General features: G+C 46.4%; 2 protein-coding genes across 2 annotated transcripts; both read right to left on the reverse strand.

Moving 5' to 3' along the window:
* Positions 1–7,096: 7,096 nt before the first annotated feature.
* On the reverse strand, positions 7,097–8,715 carry LOC121836366 (SEC14-like protein 4). The gene is made up of 2 exons (XM_042291263.1): positions 8,443–8,715; positions 7,097–7,589 (listed from the first exon to the last, which is right to left on the reverse strand). Exons 1-2 carry the CDS (start codon positions 8,705–8,707, stop codon positions 7,471–7,473), a joined length of 384 nt encoding a protein of 127 aa, XP_042147197.1. The 5' UTR covers positions 8,708–8,715; the 3' UTR covers positions 7,097–7,470.
* Positions 8,716–9,934: 1,219 nt separating this feature from the next.
* On the reverse strand, positions 9,935–22,308 carry LOC121836493 (SEC14-like protein 3). The gene is made up of 8 exons (XM_042291405.1): positions 22,269–22,308; positions 19,920–19,982; positions 14,618–14,711; positions 14,443–14,537; positions 11,512–11,590; positions 11,368–11,448; positions 11,220–11,306; positions 9,935–10,170 (listed from the first exon to the last, which is right to left on the reverse strand). Exons 1-8 carry the CDS (start codon positions 22,278–22,280, stop codon positions 9,935–9,937), a joined length of 747 nt encoding a protein of 248 aa, XP_042147339.1. The 5' UTR covers positions 22,281–22,308.
* Between the last annotated feature and the right edge of the window lie 668 nt (positions 22,309–22,976).

Below are 22,976 nucleotides of genomic sequence, written 5' to 3' on the forward strand. Positions count from 1 at the left end.
ACAATAGTTAAATTTCGAAAGGAAAAAAAAATATATTCTCTGGCTAGCATACCAACCTATAAACACTGGACCACTTTGAAAGAATTATCACAGATGTTGCGCCAAACATTCTTATTTGAGCACAGCAATAGCAAGTTCTCGAAAGATAAAAAAATTGTTTCTGACTAAAGCAGCCGTCACTCGCGCGCTCCCCGTTGGTTCCGCCGACCCCTCCGCTGCCCCCGGCACACCCGGCTCCTCGTGGTTCGACATTTTGGTTTGAAGAAGGCGCGTAGCGCACATCCCGCATAATATTGGAACAACTTTCTCTCCAATTAATTCTTAAATGTATTGCAAAAGGGTACAAAAATGCGGTTTGTTTTAACAACGCCCAAAACGTTTTGATTGTTTTTCAATACTTTTACCTGTACTAGAACAGATGCGACGGCCAGCGACGCACAGGATTGGTTGCCGTTCCTTCGCTAAACGCAGGAACTGCTCCCCGCGTCGTAGTAAATCCTACCCCGTATCCCGCGCGTAGGGACGCCTCAGGGAATGCGTAGCTACTTCCGCTCGTCGGTGGTTGGCTCCGGACGTCGCTGAAACGGGTGACGGGTGTCAAGTTTGCGATGACGTAGCGGCGTCAAAGTGGGCAGAGCCGCCACGTGAGTGTTGCTTGGATACGCTCCTCCTTTGCATTACGTCACTTCCATGTACCTTTTCTCAAATGTCCAACCTAGCGATCCAGCTATCTTGCTAAAGATGAGGTACCTGGCGGATTATATGCTTAATTGAAATGGAAAATAGGCTCAACAGCAACAACAAGAACAATAATGATGATAATATCAACAATGCCAATAATGCCAATAATCATAAATCCAAAATTAATAATAATTTTTATTTGGTGCCCAGGAACAACCATGGGGTGGTATTGGCTCAACGAAACTTACATATTACAGTAAAAATTGAAAAAAAAATAAACATAAAGAACACAAATAATTGAGTGAAAGACATGATCCATGTAACGCAAGAGATACAACCTACACAACAAGCAAAGAACGGAAGACAGGGTCCAAACGCAGGGTAGAAGACTGCCACAAAACGAATATACTTTAATAAAATAATATATAATAAAAACACAGTCCCCGACAGGTTTAGCGAGACTCATACAAGACTCTGAGAGATCTGACAAATTTAGTCACACAAAAAAATATCAAGATGACTTTCAATGCTATTATATGTCGGACATATACGAAACATGGAGTTCAGGATATTTAACATCCGTGGAGTGTAAAATAACGTTGTCGAAGGGGTCGCTGTCCGAGGAAATCGTAAAGATATTTGTGAGAGTAGTTCTGAACAGTCGGCCGTGCCATGAAGGACTTTGAAAAGGAAAACCAGATCTGCCTTTTTTCGATGGTGATATCAGCTGTTCATATGTAGGACGTCCAATACATTGTTACTCGGTGATAGAGATGTTTCATCCCGCAGGTATCGATATCGAAATATAGAAACAAATTTGTTTTGCTCTCGCTCCAGCCTTAAGAGGGTGTTTTACGACTATCATTCCATACAGGAGATGCGAGTTCGAGTTGAGACCTTGTCAAAAAGCGGTACAGGTTTACAAACGTTGCGGGGTTTTTAAGTACTTTAGTCGTTGGACAGACTACAACGAGCGCGCGCAAAGCGCAGGTACTTATACGAGCCACGTATCTATCAAATCTCAAAGAAGAGTCGAAAAGCCACTCCCAAGTACCTCACTTTACTAGCACGGCACACTACGTCTGAGCGAACACCGTAGGGGAAACACGCTGTTTGCGTTTTGCGACTATAGGACATGTCCTTGGTTTTCGAGCTGTTTAGTAAAAAACCGTTCAGTGAACACCATTTTCTAAATGAGTTTATGTCCTCTTGTAAAAACTTGCAATCTGAGGTAGTTATAATCTCCTTAAATATCTCAATATAATCAGCATATTGCAAAAAAACAAGAAATGGCGACACTGAATTGAAAGGGAGCGCGAACACTCGTCAACGTAAAACAAGGAGTCATCAAATCGCCTTTATGTTACTCGCGGGATGAGGATCCTCATCTTCTTGGTAGGTTTCTATGCATGCCTATAGGGAAGCATAGGCGGTTGCACCCTATGAACTGGAGGCCGCGGAGGAACCTCCGCATATCGTACTCGCCCTCAGCAACTTGGCCACTTTTTACCTTTTCCTGTTCTAACTTAAAGATCCGTCGCTTTTTTTTTTTTCTCTCTTAAAAACAAAGTTTTATTTTTCTGAACTATAAGACAAATATAACCGGGCAAATAGAACTGCGCGGTTCACTTGGATCAGTCAGCGTTAAATGATCTCACCTGCCATGTAAGGCCCATACCGGCAGAAGCAGCCTCTGAATTTATTCGCTGCGGCTAGAGTTGGCATTTTATATCGTCCTTTCGGTATTGATCGCATTGGAGGCAAGGCAGTTAAATAAATTATTTCACGAGCAAAGAACGACATGTTGTCGCTATGGCCCTTCATCTTTGTTTGTCTTCTTCACTGGCAGATTGACCAGACGCTAAATCCAGCATCACGTGCGCTGCCTGGTTGTACTCTTTGAGCTTGGAATGCAGTGAAAGCTGTGAGTGCAAGGTGACAACTTCGAGAGGTGCTGATCTTGTTCGGTAGCAGGTGCAGCAAAAGCAGCAATCGAGGCTATGAGCAAATTTGGCCCTACCATCCCAAAATGGAGGGGGGAGGGGGGTAGCAGCGCTCAGCCAAATACTTTTCTAGGGGGAATACATTCCACTCTTCTCAAATACAATAGCCTCGGCGCGGACAGGTTTTCTGGAAGGGTGCCTACATGTCTGTCTGTCTCAGGGTGAAGACATCCATTGTTGCCCTGAATGTGCCAGCGCGTGACGCTCTCGCGCACTCGGTGCGTGACTTGGGCGGTAAAATGGCGTCTATGCATTAGCCAAAGCTACGCGCTCGAGCTGAGTGACACGAGATTGCGCGCCACTTCAAAATGCATAAAAAAACGATTGGGCGGAAAAATGGCTGAGATGTCACCACTCAAGCAAAAACGCGCGTGTGTATGAAGGCACTCTATTTTCTGGGCTTGGCGAGAGCCATCTATCGTCGGGGAGGTCTCGGCTATCGGGCGGTAAATGATGATGATGATGATGGTTGTTCTACATACCAAATTTATTGTTGTGGAAATGCTCGAAACACGTGCCGCACGCCACTTCAAGGAAGAACATGGCGTCTAAAATCTAGCTCAGTGCTGCGCCAAATACTTTGCTGCGCTGTGCCGCCATGATCCTCCCGATGCACGTGCCTCGTGCATCGACGCACCTTGCGCTACTTTTATAACAAGAAGGGGTTTTAGGTGAAATCGGAGACGACACCGCCGCGGCCGCCGCGAACATCCACGTGCACATGCGCTTGGACTGATGCGGACCTCCCCTCCGTCAGGGCTGGATTCGGCGCTGTAGGCGTTCTGCCTAATGCAAATGAGCGGAGTGAAATGTACTCCCCCTAGTAAAGTATTTGGCTCAGCTGTGAGCAGAAGTTTTTTACGGAGGCTCTTTCGACGAAAAATAGTAAATTTAAACTGCTGTTTTGGGCAGAGAACGCGCGTGCACACCACGAGCGCTCTCACGAAATCTCGCTTGAAAACATGTCACGGTCGTTCGTGAATCCATGGAACGCGAACAAGTGTTTTCATACCAGAAACAATAGAAGTAGGGAAGATGGGCCGATGTACTAAACGCGTGCCCCGTGAGGACCTCGGAAGGAAATTGCTGCGCAGCACTGGAAGGAGCCATCAAGGCGCCGCGTTGATTTATCTACACTCCGTTTCACCTTATGTTGTACCGCAGCGTAGGCTAGAAGCGCGAGCTCATAGCGTTGGCAGCTGCCCTTGGTGCACGAGAGCTTGTGCCGCCGAGGTGTGCCCTAGAGCAAGGAGCTCGCGCTTGTAGGCTTTCCTGCGGTACGACACAAGGTGAAACAGAGTATAGCACTCGCTTGGCTCGCGCCTCGCGCGTTTACATATCAATAGTTGTTGGCACTCCGTAAAAATGGGAAACTCGATTTACCTCAAATAGCTTTAATAGGGAGTTTTCGTAGACCGCGCTGCCCCCTCCGCTAAGCGTTCCGCAACGAAGAAGTTGCTACTGCGCCTGCGCGCCGATAGCCTTGACTGTGGAGTTCCCGCTATCGTAGCGGGTTGCGGAGGGCCTTGCGGGACGGCGAAAACGATCTACGAAAACTCCCTAATTACAAGGTGCCGTTCAGCGTTTCTCGGTTTTTAGACAAGCCTTCGTGCCATCTCCAAACAAATTTGAAGAGAGGATCCCTCTACTAGGCAATGAGTAACATATGCAAAGTGATCAAACCACGATCAAACACAAGCCTCAACTATTGTCTCCTGCATTTTTACGAAGGAAGCAACCACAACCCTCGCGTGGTACGCAAGCGCCAATTTGTTTTAATGCCGAACTCAAACTTACATCCCCCGGCAAAAAACATTCACTCATGAGTAGCACATCCGCCCCCCTACCCCCGCAGCGAATTTCGAAGACGACGACGTAGGTGACGCCTTTTTCGTATTTTTCATTCCCACGTCACTATGACCCCCGTGACGTCTTTCATAAGCCGCGTTTTATTAATTGCCCGTCCCCTTCGTATGAGCAGCGTCGCAAGGAAAGTTTGGCAAAAAACGGAATCGTGATTTTGTCAAATTCGCACCGCAACTGCGTTGTGTCGCAAGAACGGCGTCGCAGTTGCGAAATTGCAGGCAAATTCGCACCATGTGAATCAGGCATGACAGAGGTATTATCATCGTGTCTTAAAATCATAGTTGCCAGTCATCTGAAGCTTTATCTGAAATCACAGGAAATCTGATTACTTTTGGAAGTGATTAAATTACTTGTAACCGTTACCATCCCCCCCCCCCCCTCTTTTTTTTTTCTAATGTTCCTTTTGTTTCTACAAGTCTCCCACCGATAAATACTCGAACCAAGTAGCCTGCAGGAAAATGGTTTACAAAAATTGGTGAATTAAGAAGATAGATAGTTTATAATTCGGTGAATTTCTTGTGTTCTTCTTAGATGTATTTCTCGCCACTGAATGTACCTGAGGGGGGCTGAGGACGAATCAAGCTGCTTGGACAGCTTTTTTCCTCAGCCCCCATTACGCTCATACATGGTAAATAAAGCTATTATTATTATTATTATTATTATTATTACTAGTAGTAGTAGTAGTAGTAGTAGTAGTAGTAGTAGTATGAACAGTACAAAAGACCCATTTGCAAACCGGCAGAAAAAATATGTCGTTTTGAAGATATGAAATAATCGGAAAAGTAACTTTTTTCAAGTAACGGTCAGTTACATCTCCTCTCAAGTAATCAGGTAATCTAATTGATTACTTTTCAAGCAAGAGTAAGTAATTGTAAGAGCTTTTTCGAGTAACCTGTACAAGACTGGTGTCAGCTGAGAGGCAGGCGTGATCGCTTGTTCCATCTTTTGATGTGAATCGTCTCCCAGGGTCCCTAAACTCGTCAAATACAAAGTTGTAGCCGAAGTTGACGGAGCGCGTCGATTGGACAATCACGACGATGACTTCGCGTTTTTCTCGCCGACGTCCAATCGGCGCGCTCCACGAACTTTTGGCTACAACTTTGTGTCTGACGAGTTTAGGGCCCCTGGTTGAGGCCGTCTGCGATTTTGATCACGACCGTGTCGTAGTGTCTGTCGGCTCTTGAAACGTTACGGCGGCACGGTGATCCAGGGGCTTGGATTGTCGTCGTCGCTTTCCACGTGGGTCTTCGGCAGTCCCGCACAGGGCGAATCCACTTTGGCTCGGGGTTGAATCGCTTCAATTTCCACGTTTTAGAACATTTCTGTTTTAGAATGAAGAAACGGAGAACTTACCGTTCTGAAACTTCGCCGTCTTCTCTGTTCCCAACGAGGAATCAAGAACAATTGCGTTGCATTTTTGTGTGCGAACGCTCCAGTCCGCTACTATTCAGTTTGAAGTACAACTATTCCAGCATCACTCGCGTAAATGCCATGTTACAGGGAAACAACTACCGCAGACTCTGACCCAACCATCAATTAACGCCATAGCACGCTGCTCTCGCTAAACATTCTATATATCGGAAAGCTTATACATTGCGGAGAGATTAATTTTTTCCCGCCGATACACTTGTGGCACATTATCCAATGCCACAAAGAAGAAATTTTATTTGAGCAAAGGGAGGGGAAAACCCGGCATTGAGATTAATTACAGAGTACAAGCCAGTAAACTTAACTGACAAAACGTTAGATGCATGATTTTCATTGTGGCAAATGACCTTTAATGCGCATTAATCGTTCGAAATACTTACAATCATGGATTACGTGCGTTGCAGTAATCAGTAAGAGTATAATAATGACAAAAAAAACACAAAAAAACTTAGGGTGTGACGAGTTTTAAGCATCTCATCAGCGCTCCGCAACCAATGAGATTGCGCCGTCTGTTGTTAAAAAACGTCGAAGATCCAGTCGGAGCAAGAAGCGCAAACCTGACACGTCCCGCCCTGCTTTTCTTAACCTGTCGGTGGCGATAGTCGAATGACCCGGTCATGCGTGTACAACTAGCGCATGCGTATCTAAAATACATAGGGATATCATCCTTAAGTCGATATCACACTGCTAATGCATCGTGCAAAAAATCTGCATACGCTGTCGGAGGTGTGGTGTTATGGTTCTGCCACATGGGTGAAACTATGGTGCTTGAAGCGCGTCTTCGACTGGTGTGTTTAGCGTCCTATGCTGCCCATACATCAAGTGGCCCGAAGTGGCAACAACTGAATTCACAGAAGCCGAAGTGTCAACCTGTTAAATGTCACGATCCTGGCGGTCGATCGTAGAAATGCTAAAGGAAAGCTGCGAGTAGCACAAGCGAACGCGAGTGTCGCTGTCGTCACGGCGTCCCAACTTATGACAGCCGTAGCTTCCGTGGCCTTTCAAGCTGGAGAATGACCTGCGGCAGAGCAGGCGTCTGCCACATCCACCACCACGTTGCTGTGACGCCGCCAGGGTCGCGACTGGCAACAGAATGACACCTCTAGTACGTCATCGGAAGGAAATCGAGGGACCACTTTTTGGACGCGGTAAACACACCGGTTAGAGACGCGTTCCAGGCACCATAGTGATACTAAGACTTTCCGCAGACGTGTTCGGAGCACACATGTGTATAAACCAGACGTGTTTCGAACATGCCCGAGGCGTGTGTGCAAATGTCATCGTGTCTCCAGCGAACACCGCGTCGTTTGTACGATGTACACGAGCAGTGTGACGGGCGGCTGTAGGTTCACCGCACTCGCAGAAACGATCCTGTCGCACTTTTCCTCCCGCGGTCATCCGTGGCTCACTCGAGTGGTGTCTCTCGTCCCGGACGCTCGTAGGCTACGAGACAGTCCACGCCGGCTCCACTTCTCCCACTGTGCGCGCACATTCAATGAGAGACCTCCGAGGATCCGCCGTTCGGTGTTTGTTCCTGGTCCTTGACCCCGACGATGTAGCAGAAATCCTTCTTCGTAAACCAGCTGTGCCTATTGTCGAACTTGAAGATGTCTGAAAGGGGAAAAGGAAACGATTTAAAAACGTGCTGCGTTGTGTAGCACAAACAAACATCGACTAAGCTCAATCTCACCAACTCTCCTGTGTACAGAGCGTTTTTTTTTCTTCTTATTTTAGAGGATCTATAATTTTGTTTTAAGTCACTTTTACGAGTCATAATGTACTTAGTTAAAAAATCGACGCTCCACCTAGCTGTGGCGTAAAATTGTCGTTAAAAAATTTGTAGTGGGAGCTACAGGCCGAGAAATACCATCCTTGGACACGGCTTCAAACCGAAGCTAATCGCGCGAAGAACGCTCGTGATGTCGAGCGTTCTTCGCGCGTTAAGCGGCAGTAAAGCAGTCGGTTAGAGATAAACGCAGATGACTAAACCAGCTTTGGGAGGCGGCCTCTGTATTTCTGTAGCTTTTGTTCACCGACCAAGCCATGTCCGCAACCAAGCGTAGGCCTACTGCGGGGCTGACGCCATGTCACTGAGACAGCGTTTGCAGGTTTAAAATCTTGATTGAGTCAAAATCGTATTTCAGGCGGCCGCATGGACAGTACTTGCTGCCCCATTGTTGATGGCACGCCAGTCTCCTCAGGCTTAGATTTCCAACAACTGCGCTACAATTGCGACACGTGGACTTAGCTTTTACAAAAGTCCGAAATTTCCCACGCGGATTTTTTAGTTTTTTGTGTACGTAATACAACTGCAAAAACAGGAACGAGAACATGAAAGGAAGAAGCGATGCATTTTTAAACACTTCCAGACGCTCAACCTCGCAGACAGTCTGGGCTGAAACACAAACCGCAACGCAGCTCGACACACAAACCCACAGCAGCCCAGAGGGGAACAGTCCCTCACATGTTCCCGGCTCCTGGCACTCGAGCTGTCCGCTTTCGGGAACCTGGTTGCACTTGACCCTCCTCGCGGGCAGCAGCTCGCTGCTCGACTGGCCGCCGTTCTGGAGCGTCAGCCCGAAGCACAGGTCGTGCGACTTGCACTGGAAGCGCCAGTCGAGGACGGCGCCTGCTCGCTCCACGACAACGGGCACCGTTAGGACGGCACCACGGGCCAGGCTGCACCGCTTAGCACCGGGCTCGGACCACAGACCCGGGCTGTGCACCATGTACAGCTCGCTCGGGACCTCGCCTCCGGGACGAATCTACAGGCAGTGCCCTTTCCCTGATCACCGTCGTCCGCGTTCCTTGCACGCAAGGGGTGATTTCAGCAAAACCCGATGTCGCTATATATATATATACTGCCGGAAACTCGTCTTCGACTGGTGTTTCTAGCGTGTTATTCTGCCCCCTGGCATCAAATGGGGTGCAGAAGTGGCACCAAACGACGTCACAGAAGCCGGTGTGTCATGTTGTTGGATTTCGAGATCCTGGTGGTTGGACGTGCTAAACGACTTGGCAAAAGTATGAGTGAACACGACCGTCGCTCTCGTCGCGGAGTACCAGCACCTATAGCTGCTGCAGCTTCCGTAGACTGTCAAGCTGGAGGTCTGCCTGCAGCGAAACAGGCGTCTGTCACCGCCAGGATTGCGGCCGACGACAACATTACATTCCTATAACGTCGCCAGGTGGAAATAAAGGAACCAGTTTTATATGACGCGGTAAACACACCAGTCAGAAACGCGTTCCAGGAAACATACTGTTACCCCTCTTCGCCTTTGACGATGTGCACATAGTCCCGAAGGATAATGCGCAGTTCAAAACGTCAGTCGCACGCCACTGTTGCCTTGGCGGTGCGTTTAACTTCTCGTTTAAGATTTTGTTCCCACTGCAATTTGCGCGACTCCTCCTTTAGCGGACGAAACAGCGACGGCTTACGTACGATCGCTGGTGCTCCGGCTGCCCTTGCTGTACGGGTAGCCCGACTGGCATCCCGGCGCGAAGCAATCTGTGTCCGTCTTTTTCCTTGCATTCATGACCAAGACGGCAACGTAACGGCGAAGACTCCCCACCACTACACCACAAAGAAAAGTGCAATGGCGCTACGTTCGGGAGAAGGGTACCGCCTCAGCCTCGCCTTCTCCTTCGCTTATCGCACATGTGCCACAATTTCTGCTAGCACGTTTTCCCCTCGCGGCCATCTACGTCGACCGCCTTCACGCAAGCACCGTTCTTGCCACTACAACTTCTAGAACACTTTAACAGGAGGCAGGCGTCAGCAACGTTGGCGGCAGCAACTGTTGGTGGCAGCGCACCAGACGGCTCGTGCCGTGTCGTGCTCCGCTCTCGCAAAGCCATGGTCAGGTTGTCGCACGTTCAGAAAGACTAAAGTTCCCTCGATGCATCGCGTCAGCGGTGGCATAGCCAAGCTCGCTAGTGATATCGGTCTATTGAAGTTACCAATTCAAAAAACAGCGTTCCAATTTTTTTTTTTTTTTTTTTAGTTTTTGCCGGGAGAGCATTTGAATATGACGAAAGTTGTTGCCCCCCGTGCCAACGACGGCAGACATCAAATGAGGACGCACCGTGTCTGAGCACTTAGGGTCGCCGTCTGCACCGCGAAGCGTTCCTCCCCAGTACGCTGGCAGCTGGTTGGGGTCCACGTACTCGAAAAGCGCCGATTGCCAGCCCTCTGTGGGAAACACAAACCATACTTGCGTAGAGTTAAACCTAAGTTCGTCACACTAAGGAATTGGCAAGACTTGAGACCCGGGGTAAGCTGGTGCATGCACGTGTCTCGATCCTTGCTGGTTTCTGTACAGCGCTCCTCTGCTTTGTTCATCGCCGTTGTATTCAGGCTTGATAACTTAAGCCGTGGTCACACTGCTCATAGATCATACAAACGACAGTCTGCAAACACAAGTCAGCGCAATATCCGTGGTTCGAATGCTGCGTGCCAAGTTTCTTCTTGAACTCAGTGCGCGGCATTCAACGCACAGATCTCGCCGTTACTCGCGTTCGAATTTGCGTGCAGACTGTCTTTTGTATGATGTACGAGCAGTGCGACCCCGGATTTACAGTTTCCAAATAGTGTCATTTCTGGTGTTACCGTCTTTCTCAATGGAAGTCTTTTGAGGTCGCATCTCTTTTTTCCGGGTGAAGAACTGACACTTCATGACTTCATTCTTTGACTTCTATTTCGGGGATTTGCAATCTTTTTCTTACTGCTTTGACTGCTGATTTTCGTAATTTCTATGTTTCCTTCCTGTCCATCAGTGGCCTTAAAATCCCAGTAATCTTATCTTCGTGTTCAATGATATCAGAAAATTTATTTTCAAAGTCTTCGTCAAGCGCAAGATGTTCCGTGGTTTAGTTAATGTGCATGAGTGTACACAGACGTTGACCGCTTTGCAGGATCTGCACCCAAGAGAATTTCCTTTGCAGTCATGCAGCATGGAGGTAAAGCAAGGACTGCTTGGGTCGACTATGTTACTTGCCACCGACCAGTAACGAGTCGAAAAGAGCAGAAATTTTCCTTTTAGGACATAAGATTTGCCAATCGGAAGAACCCCGTCTACCGCAACTTGGCGCATAACCGCCAAGGCAACCCACCGTTACTTGGGTGCCCTTGTCGCTGGAGTTGCAGCGAACCCAGATAATGCGTAAGCTTTAAGTAGGCGGGAGCCCTGGGCACACGAAAGCCGGTGATTGACTTTAAGCCACAGTACAGTGCGCATTCACCTCTGGCATATATGAGCACCTTGTTGACCGTTCTCTGCGTCAGGAAGGGACTGATGAGCCTCCAAAAGAGCGGAAAGAAGCTGGGTGCTGCAAACAGTACAAGTGTGCGTCACTCTCTCGTTGTCGACAAACCCAACTTCAAACTCACCGTTGATGATTAGTGCTCGGTGCAGAGTTTCAGGGTAGTGGTTCTCGTAAAGCCCCATCAGAGCACGTAGGTAGCTGATCACTGCGCACCAGAATTCTTTCAGCGTCAGGTATGCATGATTTGTTGGCATACAAGAAGTTGTACCTTGCAAGCTGTACACTTGCCGGAGGGAAAGGTGGTCATAGTCGAATACCATGGTCACTGAGTCCTCGATCTGCCCCAACTGTCGAAAAGATGGATTCAAGGATGTTAGTCTACAATCTCGGAGGAAAAAAGTGCGGCGACGAGATCCGTATGGCTAGAAAGCGCGGACAGTGAGCCCTTATTTACTGAACTTTTTGCAACCTTACGGTAAGCGCACAATTTGTACAGACTCGGAAGGTTCAGAACGTTTATCATAGCCCTACTTGGTTTGCAAGCCGCTGCAGTTGGTCATTTGGTATCAGTTGGAGTCATTTGGTAAATCAGTTGGAGCATCCCAATGTCCATTTTGCTGCGTCAAAGTGAAGCTTGTAACAGATGTGCAGCGTGTCTGTAATTGATTTATACACTTTCACCTACCAACCTAGTACTACAGTTGTGACTAGTAATATTTGAAGTACACAATCTGAAACATTTACTTGCTGTAAAGAGGCCCATTGTGAGCGCCAGAACGCACCAAATGTTCAGTTCATAATTCAGGGCATGCCATATCAACCATAAGGTTCATACAAGGCAGGACTGGGCAGTATCACGATACAAATGTATCGCGATGGTATATTAGAGATACTTTCCAGTATATCTGTATCGAGATACATTTAAAAAAATTTATTTGTATCTCAGTAGTGACACACATTAACAATGTATCGCTTGCATAGCGATATTTTGCCAGACTGGAGGATATCGTTACATTTCTTTGCCGTTCTGGCGATAAATTTAAAAAATAAAAGCATCTGTTTGGTGCAAGGTGCTTCAGAATTTATACGAACCCGCTCTTTAACATGATCCATCACAGTCACCAACAACGAAAAAGCTGTGGTTTAAAGAAGGCTACTTGCAAGAATTACACATTAACCTCCGCTCACCAAGCCCTTCACTCTTTCCAATTTAGCAGAGCGAACGCTTTAAAGGAGTTCAGTGAAGAAAAGGTACGGCTCTGTTGTCCAGTCTCCCCACACATGTGGGCGCCACAGAAGCATATAATACGACAGTTTGAGATACACCCTTAAGATAGAACTGGGTTCATTTCGTGCAGACGCCTTTTGTCAAGCATGACACGCAGTCTTTACCGTTCAGCAACTATGTGGTTCACCGGGGGTAACATGTTTTTAGCGGCATTAATAATAAAAGAAGAGTTCGAGGTAAAAAAAAAAGTGCATAACATGACACAAAAAGAGGAGCGCAAGCATAAACTGCCCTTTGCATTCGCCACGAATTACACCCTCCCCACGTAGCACCGTTCGGGAACAAATGTATTTCTATGTGTATCTGTATCTGTACTCCAGAATACTTTTTCGCCGTTTCTGCAGAAGTATCTCAGGGATATACCGTTGTATAAAAGACACATGTTATCTCAAAATCTGCATTTTGGGCCTTAAAACGGTACTCTAGGCACTATGTTATTTATTTTGTAGTGTCTAGAGTACCGTCCAACGGCACTCTTGCAGAGCGTTCAAGTGCCGTCCGAAAGTCCCGTATAAAACGTATTGTCAAAACGAGATTGCCGAAGCGGTAGCGTAGCTTAGTGGTAGGATGTCTGCCTCATACGAAAGCTGTCCCGGGTTTGATCAGTGCGGGCTTACATTTTTTTTTTCTCGAACATTTTGTTTTGTCGAGGCATCTGGCGATATTTACGACATCTCTTTTTTTTACGATTAACACTGGAAAAAAAAAAAAAAAAGCTAATGTTGTCGACGAAACTTCGCTGAACAAAATGATATGGAACTTCCTTTCCGGAGGTGCATGCGGGACGGCGGGGCTTGCGTTGCCGCGGCTGGACGCCGCGAAGCGGCGTGTACAGCGGGGCCAAGTGGGTTAATAGTTTTGCAATTAGCAGCCGCGTAATGTCGCCCTAAAGCGGCGTGAACGCAGGTGGGCGTGTGTGTTAACGAGCTCCCCAGTGATACACACCTCGTTCGACTCTCTTTAGGACGGCACTTGTAGGTGCGAGTGGAGTGCCGTCGGGCGGCACTGTAGACACAGCCTATTTATTTTGCCAATATGTCTATTTTTTTCTTTACGTGGATTTGGAAAGAAAGAGAAAAATTAGTCGCAATATATATTTCTTCGATATCCAAAATCAGACGGACCTCTCAGCTTCCTTCTTGGTTACTATAAAGAACCTGACATATCTGTATATCACTATATACATATAGGGTGTTTTTTGGATTTAAAAATATGTTTAAAAAGAGCCGTGAAAGCTACACTTAAGCGGTTTGTGCGGGTGAGTTATACGGCCAGGGGGACATAGTCGTAACGAACTAATCGTAATCGTAATTAATAAAAATCAGTGAATTAACTTTTTTAATTAATGAAAATAGACATATGGTTCCAATTAGAAACCTGCTCAGCGTCATCAAAAGCCACTAAATCAGCTCTTTATAGAAACATTAAATGCAAGGGCAGTATTTTACTGCGCTCCTTAAAAACGCTCCATTTGGACGCATTTCTAGGTTTCGGCTGATTATCGGAGCGCATCCCTGCGCCCGCGGTCCTGCTCCCCCGTGGCCAAGACGCGCAACACACGTGCGCCTTACTTCCCTCCATCAGACGAGGAGGGCGAGGCGGTGGCTTCGCGTCGCGACCACCGGGAAGCATATATATATATATATATATATAGAGAGAGAGAGAGAGAGAGAGAGAGAGAAAGACTAAGAGAGAGATTGTTTGAGACACTGCAGTCACGTGTGGAGGCACGTGCATCTCATTACCGGTCCGCCGCCAGTGAGGTAGCGGCATTTAACGCTAAGAACACCGATGGACCAATGAGCAAGCCGGAACAGGTCAAGGCTACGCCCTGCCTTTCTTAAGCTGTCATTGATTAGGGCCGGGCCTGTCCCGTGAACCGGTCACGAAGTACCAATATAGCGAACGAACCTTTTCGACCTGCTTCTGCTTCTCCTCTTCAATCCTCTCGAGCGTGTACACCACCTCATCGACGAGCTGCTCCTGGGGCACGCACTGAAGCATTCCTGAAGAAGACCGTGTTTGCCCTGTCAGCTGATGAAACGGTTTCGGAGTGGCCTCGCCATGCAGGAACTTGCCGTCGCACCTTTGAAGTCACCGTCTCCGAAGGGCAGGATCCAGACGGGCCGGCCGCCCCGGTCGTGATGGAACAGGCCGCCCGGGAAGTACCGCCGCACCACCTGCGCCCACGAACCCCGTAACAGCAGTCTCCTTAGAGGCTGAAGAAGCTCAGAGTTTTGCTAGCCAACACGGCAGGCCGGTTCTTCGAGGGCAGACCGACGACTCGCGAAATTCCCTGAACTAACACTCATTTATTTCTCAATGGTATAGACCTCTTTCAAAATACTGCCCTCGGTTGGCAGCTTGAAATCCCTGCACAATGGCGGACTAAAACCTCAACATCGCGGCACACTGGAAAAGCATACCCACACTGTACAGTGTTGTGCCCGTTACCGAAAAAAATTAACGAAATTTCGTTACTCGTTAGTTTGGCAAAAAGTAACGCGTTATCGAGCTACGTTACTCTTTTACAAACGTAACGATATACCGTTACCGTTACTTTTCAAAAATAACGAACGTTACTTTTACGTTACTTTTCTGTTCGAGTACATATGTTTGCCTGAGATGTATGATAAGCCTCCTTAACAAGCTCGGATAAAGATAAAAATTTACAGAGTGGTTTCATAGTGTTTTGATGCGCGAAGCAGCTGAATTTTCGGCATGCAGATTAGGCATTGAAACTGTAAATCACCTGATTCTGTCTCCTTTGGTTGATACATTTCATTCAGAGCTGCTGGCCATGGCAACGGACTTTCGTTATTCATGCCAATCTCACGCGCAGAATAAGTCGGAGATGTTAGTCAATCGGCTTTTATAAACTACAACATGCGAACGAGGACTGCTGGAACACAACCAGCCAATCAACAACCCTCATCTGTACGCCGGTTTTAGTAACAGTCCGGTTCATACTGTTACCGGAGACTGATTTACTTGACTATCTGGAACAGGACACCGGTTACCAGCCCACTGGTTATAATCACTTGCTGCCTCTTACCAGCAGTAGCTCTCAAATTTTCTGTGAAAAATAAAAAAGAAAAGGCTTCGTGTGTAAGTTTTCTTTTCAGGTTTAAAACTTTTTTTTTATTTTTTTATTATGACCTTAGGGAATTAAAGACTAATCAAGCGAAAAATACTTCCGTGTACAAAAGTGGGTCAGGAACTTTCAGGCAGCGAGGGAGAGAGAGAGGGTAAAAATATTCCACAAAGGGTGTTTCTTTTTTTTTTTTTTTTTTGAAACTAGAGAAATGAGCAAATTGCTTCGCCACTAGTTGTCCACTGTTGTAAACGGATGTCTCTCCACAACTCCCCCCCCCCCCCCCCCCCCCCCCCCCCCCCCGCTGTCCACTTCTGCTGCACAAAGCAGGGGGGACGGGAGGAGGCTGTAACGCAGTCGTTCGTGCAAGCCTTGTGGGTGCTGACACTATGAAAAAGAAAAAAGGAGGATGAACGGAATTATCTAGTAGCCGAAAGTTTTTTTCTCCTTCGAGAAGTAAGTTTTTTTTTGTTTTGTTTTTTTAACTTTACTGTGACGGATGCTGGTTCCGTGCAGCGATAAGCTGGTGCAGGATTTTGAGATAAGCTCGTGCAGGATGTCAACAGTTTTGGTCAAAAGTAACGAGTAACGAGTAACGAAATTTGACAGCCAATACCGTAAAAAAGTAACGGAAATACTTTACTCGTTAGTCATTCAGAATACTAACGAGTACGTTACTGCGTTAGCGAAAAATGTAACGCGTTACCAGCAGACTTGTACCGTACCCATTACAAGTAATCAAATTGCTTGTAATCGATTACTTTTTGGAGTAATTTTGTAATCATTTGATTACTTTTATTAGGCAGTAATCACAAGAGTAATCTGATTACTTTTTGAAGTAATAAAATTACTTGTAACCGTTACAATTTGTTCAACCGAATTCTATGCTTGAGTCCGCATTGTGAAGGTGTTGCACCTTCACAACCACGAAGAGGGAGCCAGTTTTTCTTCTTCAATACTTGTGCTAATGTGAAAGATAGGTTGGAAGTAGTTCATTGTTATGAGCGCTAAAGATGTCTTCACACAATAAAGTAATCGGAAAAGTAACGATTACTTCTTTAAGTAATGCCTAATTATTTTTGCCGACGAGTAATCAAGTAATCTAATCGAATACTTTTTATCCAAGAGTAATAGTAATTGTAATCGATTACTTTTTTTTAGTAACGTGTACAAGACTGGTTACCAGTAACGTCGTTACTAGTAACGCGTTACCTCCAACACTGCCACACAACAAGCTGATGAGCGCAGTGACGTTGCACCTTCGACGTTGTTTGATTGGATTGTCGCCTTGTAGTGTTGGGCCCGCTCCGACGTTCACCATCTTATGGAATGACTTGGACGTTCATCGAGGCTGTTGTTCCGCCATTGTGCAGTGGTTCCGACCTTCTAATAATCAGCACGTGAATTTCAAAAGGAGTCTGTATGCGTGGAGCTGAAATTTTTATTGTGTAAGAGTTACACCAACCGTGAGTATGGCAAAAAAAAAAAAAAAGAACACTGAAAGTCGAAACATTTTGAACAAAATTTAATAAAGCTGAGGTTATTAGGGAGTTTTCGTAGACCGCGTTTCCTCCTCCGCTAAGCCCTCCGCAACGAAGAGGCCGCTCCTGCGCCTGCGCGCCGATTGCCTTGACTGTGGAGTTCCGGGTGTCGTGGCGGGTTGCGGAGAGCGCTGCGGGACGGCGAAAACGATCTACAAAAACTCTCTATTTTCTTTGCTATCTTTACCATATATGAGTGAGGCGCAATAACCAAAAGTTCCGTCCTAGAAGTTCCCCGATCGAGCGATTTGAGATTAATCCACGGTATGGCGTGTGGACACGTAGTGGGGGCTTATGTCGAAAAAGGTCGCGAGTTACCGAAGTCGTCGGTCATGGCGTCGTTTGTAACTCATAGTCATGTATCGACATAAGCACACTCAGCCAAAGGTAGCCAGACATTTTAGCTGTCTCAAGAGATCTTTTCTCTAGCAAGCTTATGTCAAAAATGAAAAGGTCGCTTGCTCTTTTCAGGCAAAACTTTATAAACCATCAAATTACTTGTTTTCTGAATCACATACAAAGATTCCTCTAATTTTTTTCCAGTACCTTTGGTCAGAGTTCTCAAACACGCGGCCCGCAACAGACTGGGACGCGGACCGCAAACATCTTGCGCAGCCCCGTTCAGATGTCCGAGTGCGGCGAATGGCTTGCGCCATAAGAGTCTCGTGTTGTCGGTTCCATCCTTTCCTCCGAGTGTTGTTTCGTTTCCAGTTTTCTTCCCAACTACTTCTCGTTCTAATCATCTGTACGACGATCCCATTACAAGGCTACAAGCACGGGCCTTTTCCTCATGGACACTGATCGGATGCATAAACTTCTACGTAGCATCAGTAACTGTCAAAGCTTTTGACCTTCGCTGTTGCATTTTGTAAGTTAAAATGATCAGTCGGTGGGCAGAAAAGAACACTCCAATCTAAGCCTTACTTTTTAGAGCGCAGCTCATATGCGCCCGTTTCCGGCTTGAGCGGCGTCGGCGTCGCCGTCGCCGTTGGCGTAACCAAGGTCCCCCCAAGGTCACGTGACCCCCAGGTCATGTGAGCCCCCCCAAGGTCACGCGACCCCTCCCAAGGTCCTTGGGACGGTCACGTGACCCCCAAGGGTCACGCGACCTTGGGGGTCACGTGTGACCTTGAGAGGGTCACGTGACCCCCAGGTCATGTGACCCCCCAAGGTCACGTGACCCCTCCCAAGGTCACGCGACCCCTCCCAGGGTCACCCTAAGGTCACCCCAAGGTCACGTGACCCCCAAGGTAACCCCAAGGTCACAGGGCACCCCCAGGTCACGTGACCCCCCTCCCCCCGAAGTCACGTGACACCCCCCGAGGTGACGTGACCCCCTCCCCTCGAGGTCAGGTGACCCCCCCGGAACATATTAAAGAATGAGGGGAGGAGGAGGAGGGGTCTTCCCTCCCCTCAGTACCCTTCCCTCCTCCTCCTCAAGAGCTGCGCTCCAATTCGGCGTTACAGGGAGTTGTAAACGGCTTTCACTTTTATAATGCTGCTATAAAAATCGCCAAGATAGCAAAAGCCGACGCATAAAGCTTTCTTTTTTTTCTTTTTTTTTTTATGACGTCGAGCTTAACTAATTTTTGAGCTAGTCGAATGGCACGGCAACGACGGTATGTCCTCAAATTCAATTGAAAAAAGCCAGCACATTCTCGGGGTGGAGCCACATGACATTTTCTTGTCCCATCAGGTATTTTGAGGGCTGGTCTATTGATCGATTATTTCACCGATTAACCAATTAATGCGTCAATCGCGATTAAATGTTTTAACCGCCTGATCGGTAAAGTTCTAACGAACCGAGCGAACATAAAAGTTAAACACTTTCACCACGCAGACGTGGACGAGTACACCTGTACGAAGGGCAAACTTGAGGTCAAGTATTAGAACAGAGTAAACTGTAGGAGCGAAATTGTGTAACTACAGACAAGCGCAGAAGTTTACATCTGTCCCGACCACTTCAACCCGATGGAGTGTCCGTTTAGCGCAGCAGACTATTGTGAACAATCAAGGGAGGTCGCTCTTTCCGGAGAATATCAACGAACCTCTTTGCCTCATGCAGCCGAAGTAATAATCTGCGAGTGTCTTTGAACTGTTTTAACTGCACATCGAGAATTATTCAATATCAAAGTTGCACATTGTGACGTTTACTACATATTCAGTAAAGGCTAAAAAATAAAAAAAAAAATATCTTGACTTTTTTAATATTATTTTTAAAAATAAACGATACTTATTAATCGAATAATGAATCGATTAAATTGTGGCGATTTATCGTATTCAAACTTTTATTCGACGCCCAGCCCTAGTATTTATCCAGTGTAGCTAGAAGTATTCAAGGCTAAAGATGTCAGTGCCAAAATCGAGTTTACAAGCACCCTAGAGTACGAAGTCGATGTTTTAGGAGTTCTGATAAACAAAGCTGCTCCGCAGCGTGGACATCCAGAGCTATATTTCTTTTCCCTAAAATATCCCCCTCCTTCCCTCCGTACGCTGGCCCTTGACCTTTCAGGAGTCATAAATTTGGCCCCCAAGCTCCAATCAGTTTGAAACTTCTGCCATCGGTCATCTCCTGTATCTTCGAAACCAACCACGCAGAATGGCGCCTTTTCCTGCAGTACATTTTTATTTTTAATATTTTAGTAAGTGCGCTGTCTAAGTGCTCATCTCAGCTGAATTAGGAGGGCTAGAATCGCAGGTTAATTTCAATGGTCTTCGATGTCAAACCAAGCATCCAGAAAACGGCAACTTACTTCCGAACTCTTGTACGTCTTCGTGATGGATCCGATGTTTCTATCTACCCGCCATTTCATGTCCTGCAACCATTTCAAAACAAATCCAACGTCAAGCTTCACCCATATGTATAGCGTTCTTTGGGTCGCCATTATAGAATACTGTTGTAATACTTAATCAAACAATATTAACTTCCATTTTTATGTTTTTTTTTTCTTTGCTGTTTTAGTGTTTATTCGAAAATAATTTCGTCTTCGAAATGTCTCTCGTTGATTTCTTTTTCCCTCGTCACCGACCCTAGTAAGACGAAAATTAAAAATCATTTTGACAAAGCAAATTGCACATTTTTTTTTTTTATTTTATATCGTTAGAAGTCGATCTGCATTTGGACTTTTGGGAATAGAGATTCAAAACTTTTGAGACGCATTTTAGCCAGTACGACAGCTGACCTGGGGTCTTTAACAGACATTATGAAGTAATTGCTACCTGACCGCCCCTGCCTTTGGTTTATATAATTTGTTTACGTTCAGTAAATAATTCGGATAGGAATAGAAAATACTTTGAAGCGGACGCTTCGCCGCGTAAACGAGGACCATCTATATGAAGAACCGGCGATCACCCTGTAGCCCGCAGATAAATGAGAGCGTTTATTGCTCCCTTTAGATTAATGTAATGTAGAAGGTGACATACAAAATCTTTCTAGGTAATGGGGAAAGCAGGAAACGGCTTTTAGACGACCCGTATTAGCCCCCTTAACACACTATAATAAAACGCTCGCACAAATAAAATAAAAAAATAAGGCAAGACCTAACAAAGAAACAACGTCTCGACAAATCAGTTTCTTTGTTGACACTTGGCAATAAAATTAATAAACTTGAGTGGGAGGCAAGCCACAAATAAGCCTTCCGCAAATTCCGCCCCCTCCCCCCCTCCTAAAACAAATTCTTCCAGTTTGGTATAAAGTTAGGAACGTGCACCCGCGCAAAAATTTAAATCGCCCTCGTGACCAAGGCGCCTTTCTGACGATGAACATAGAGGCTAAAGAATAAGATACCTGGTAAATCTTTGTGGAAAACCTTATACAGGGGGGATGCACAAGAAGAGGAACGTTGTGCGTTTGTCACCCCCTTTTAGTGTAAAGCAATATCATCGATGAAACCCGCTTCCCCCTCACCGTCACTGAAACGTCATGTGGACTGCTTCGCACAATGACGGAGCACTTCTCTAAGGTCCAAGCGCTGCGTCATCTTTCGCTGCCGACTGTCCTCTAGTTGTTACATGATCAGCACAAATATATCGAGGTACGTGCACCAGTTTCTATGTGGTAAAAAAAAATGATCACAGCAGCGATAGCGGCCCAGACATGGAGATGTGCACGTGGGTTGAGGCGGGTTTTCTTGGAGTGGTCAGTATACTGGCTTGCTCGTATGACCATTGCCATAACACGTTCTTTGATACTCTGTTTCACATCAAGTCCGACCGCAGCCTTTGTGCCTTTGATATCACCTGCTGAACCAATGACGTACAGAAGAAGCATTAACGTCACGCCGCATTCAGTGTGCGTGATCGGTTAAGCTGGGGATAGCAAGCTTGATTGGCTCCATTGGATCACATGCAGTGTCGGCTGCGTGAAGACTAGGAGTAAAATGAAGTATAGTTGAGCATGTGCATAGGACTCAAATGTGTTCCACGGCAAGCCTGAAGCTAAGATCCCAAGGACGACAGTGTTGCGACAAACCTTTCGAATGTTTTGTTCGCTGAAAATAACAAAAAAAAAAACTGTGGCCAAACGTTTAAAACAAATTTCGATGCAGCACTTAACTAGGCACTCGTTTTAACTCTTAACGCCTAAATATTGGTACACACAGACCCGTTTTCTTACGTAAGGTTACGTTACGAAAGCCTACGTAGAAGTCACCTGGTCATCTGTGATTCGTATCGTAAGCTTGGCTCTACCAGTTTAACGAGATAATCTGACACACGACATTCGAGACACGAATGTTTCGGTGACTTGAAAACGGTGCTGAGTGAATCAGACTTAGCTTTGCACCTCTGTTATCGAAAGTAGCACGACGGTATGTTTGAATTATGCGGGATGACAATCGGGATGACATTTTATTACGGCCACCATTTTCACAAGTTGCATAGCACCGCAACGCATTTCGGTTCTTTCTCACACCCATGGAGGTCAGCACCGACAAGAGTTGTTGTACATGTGGCGGGACGTGCGCCACAAGCACAACTCTTGTCGATACAGACCGCCTGGGTTTCTAGCAGGCCACCGATAGATACACAAGCATCTATTGGTGGCCTGCTCGAAACCCCAATAAAATACGGGGCAGTAGGTCGATAGACCTAGAAGTACGTACCTCCCGCAGCATATTTTCCGCCTTGTTGACATCAAATTCCCGTGCTGTAAAAAGAGCGAAATAGGGGTTTAAATACCTCTGCACCAAAATGCCTCCAGGCAGCGGTGTTAGCAAGTATTTGTCTTTAGTGTTCGTGTTTCGCTTACACTTTTGATAACTTAGAGTAATTATTTACACAATTAGATTTTGTTCGGAACAACTGACATCCTGATCATTAATTCCATCACTTGGATTTACTAGTGACTAGTCGCATGATTTACGAGGCCTAATTGGCACGAAGATTGTTCTTGGTAACCTGGAATTATTAGTAGCGAACTACACTTTATTTTAGTTGAACTGATGTTTTGTTCACGTTTTTTTTTTATTACTTCGACTTATTAAAGCGTTAGCATTAGTACCCACATGACAGGGAAAAGCTGAGGCGTCCGTTTGTGGACCGCATAGAGGAAAGGGAAGCGCGTTGAGTAGAGAGAAGGAAAGTAGCGAAGGACAAGGGCGAGGGGGAGTTGACGTCACGGGGCGGAAGCCAATGGGAGCGCGGATGCTGGGGCGAGTCTCAACTTGCAGGTGTGCGGAGCGCGCATGCCTTGGTTTGGGCTAGAAAATGGAGTGAGAACCAAGTACCAGTGCTGGTCCTAGTAAACGGCAAAAAAAGAATAAAGGAACATCTCTTGGTGGATCCTTAAAGAATGCGTTAGCATGATCCTT

Source organism: Ixodes scapularis, unplaced genomic scaffold, assembly GCF_016920785.2.
Source record: "Ixodes scapularis isolate PalLabHiFi unplaced genomic scaffold, ASM1692078v2 PGA_scaffold2__306_contigs__length_199485367, whole genome shotgun sequence".
Lineage (NCBI taxonomy): Eukaryota > Metazoa > Arthropoda > Arachnida > Ixodida > Ixodidae > Ixodes > Ixodes scapularis.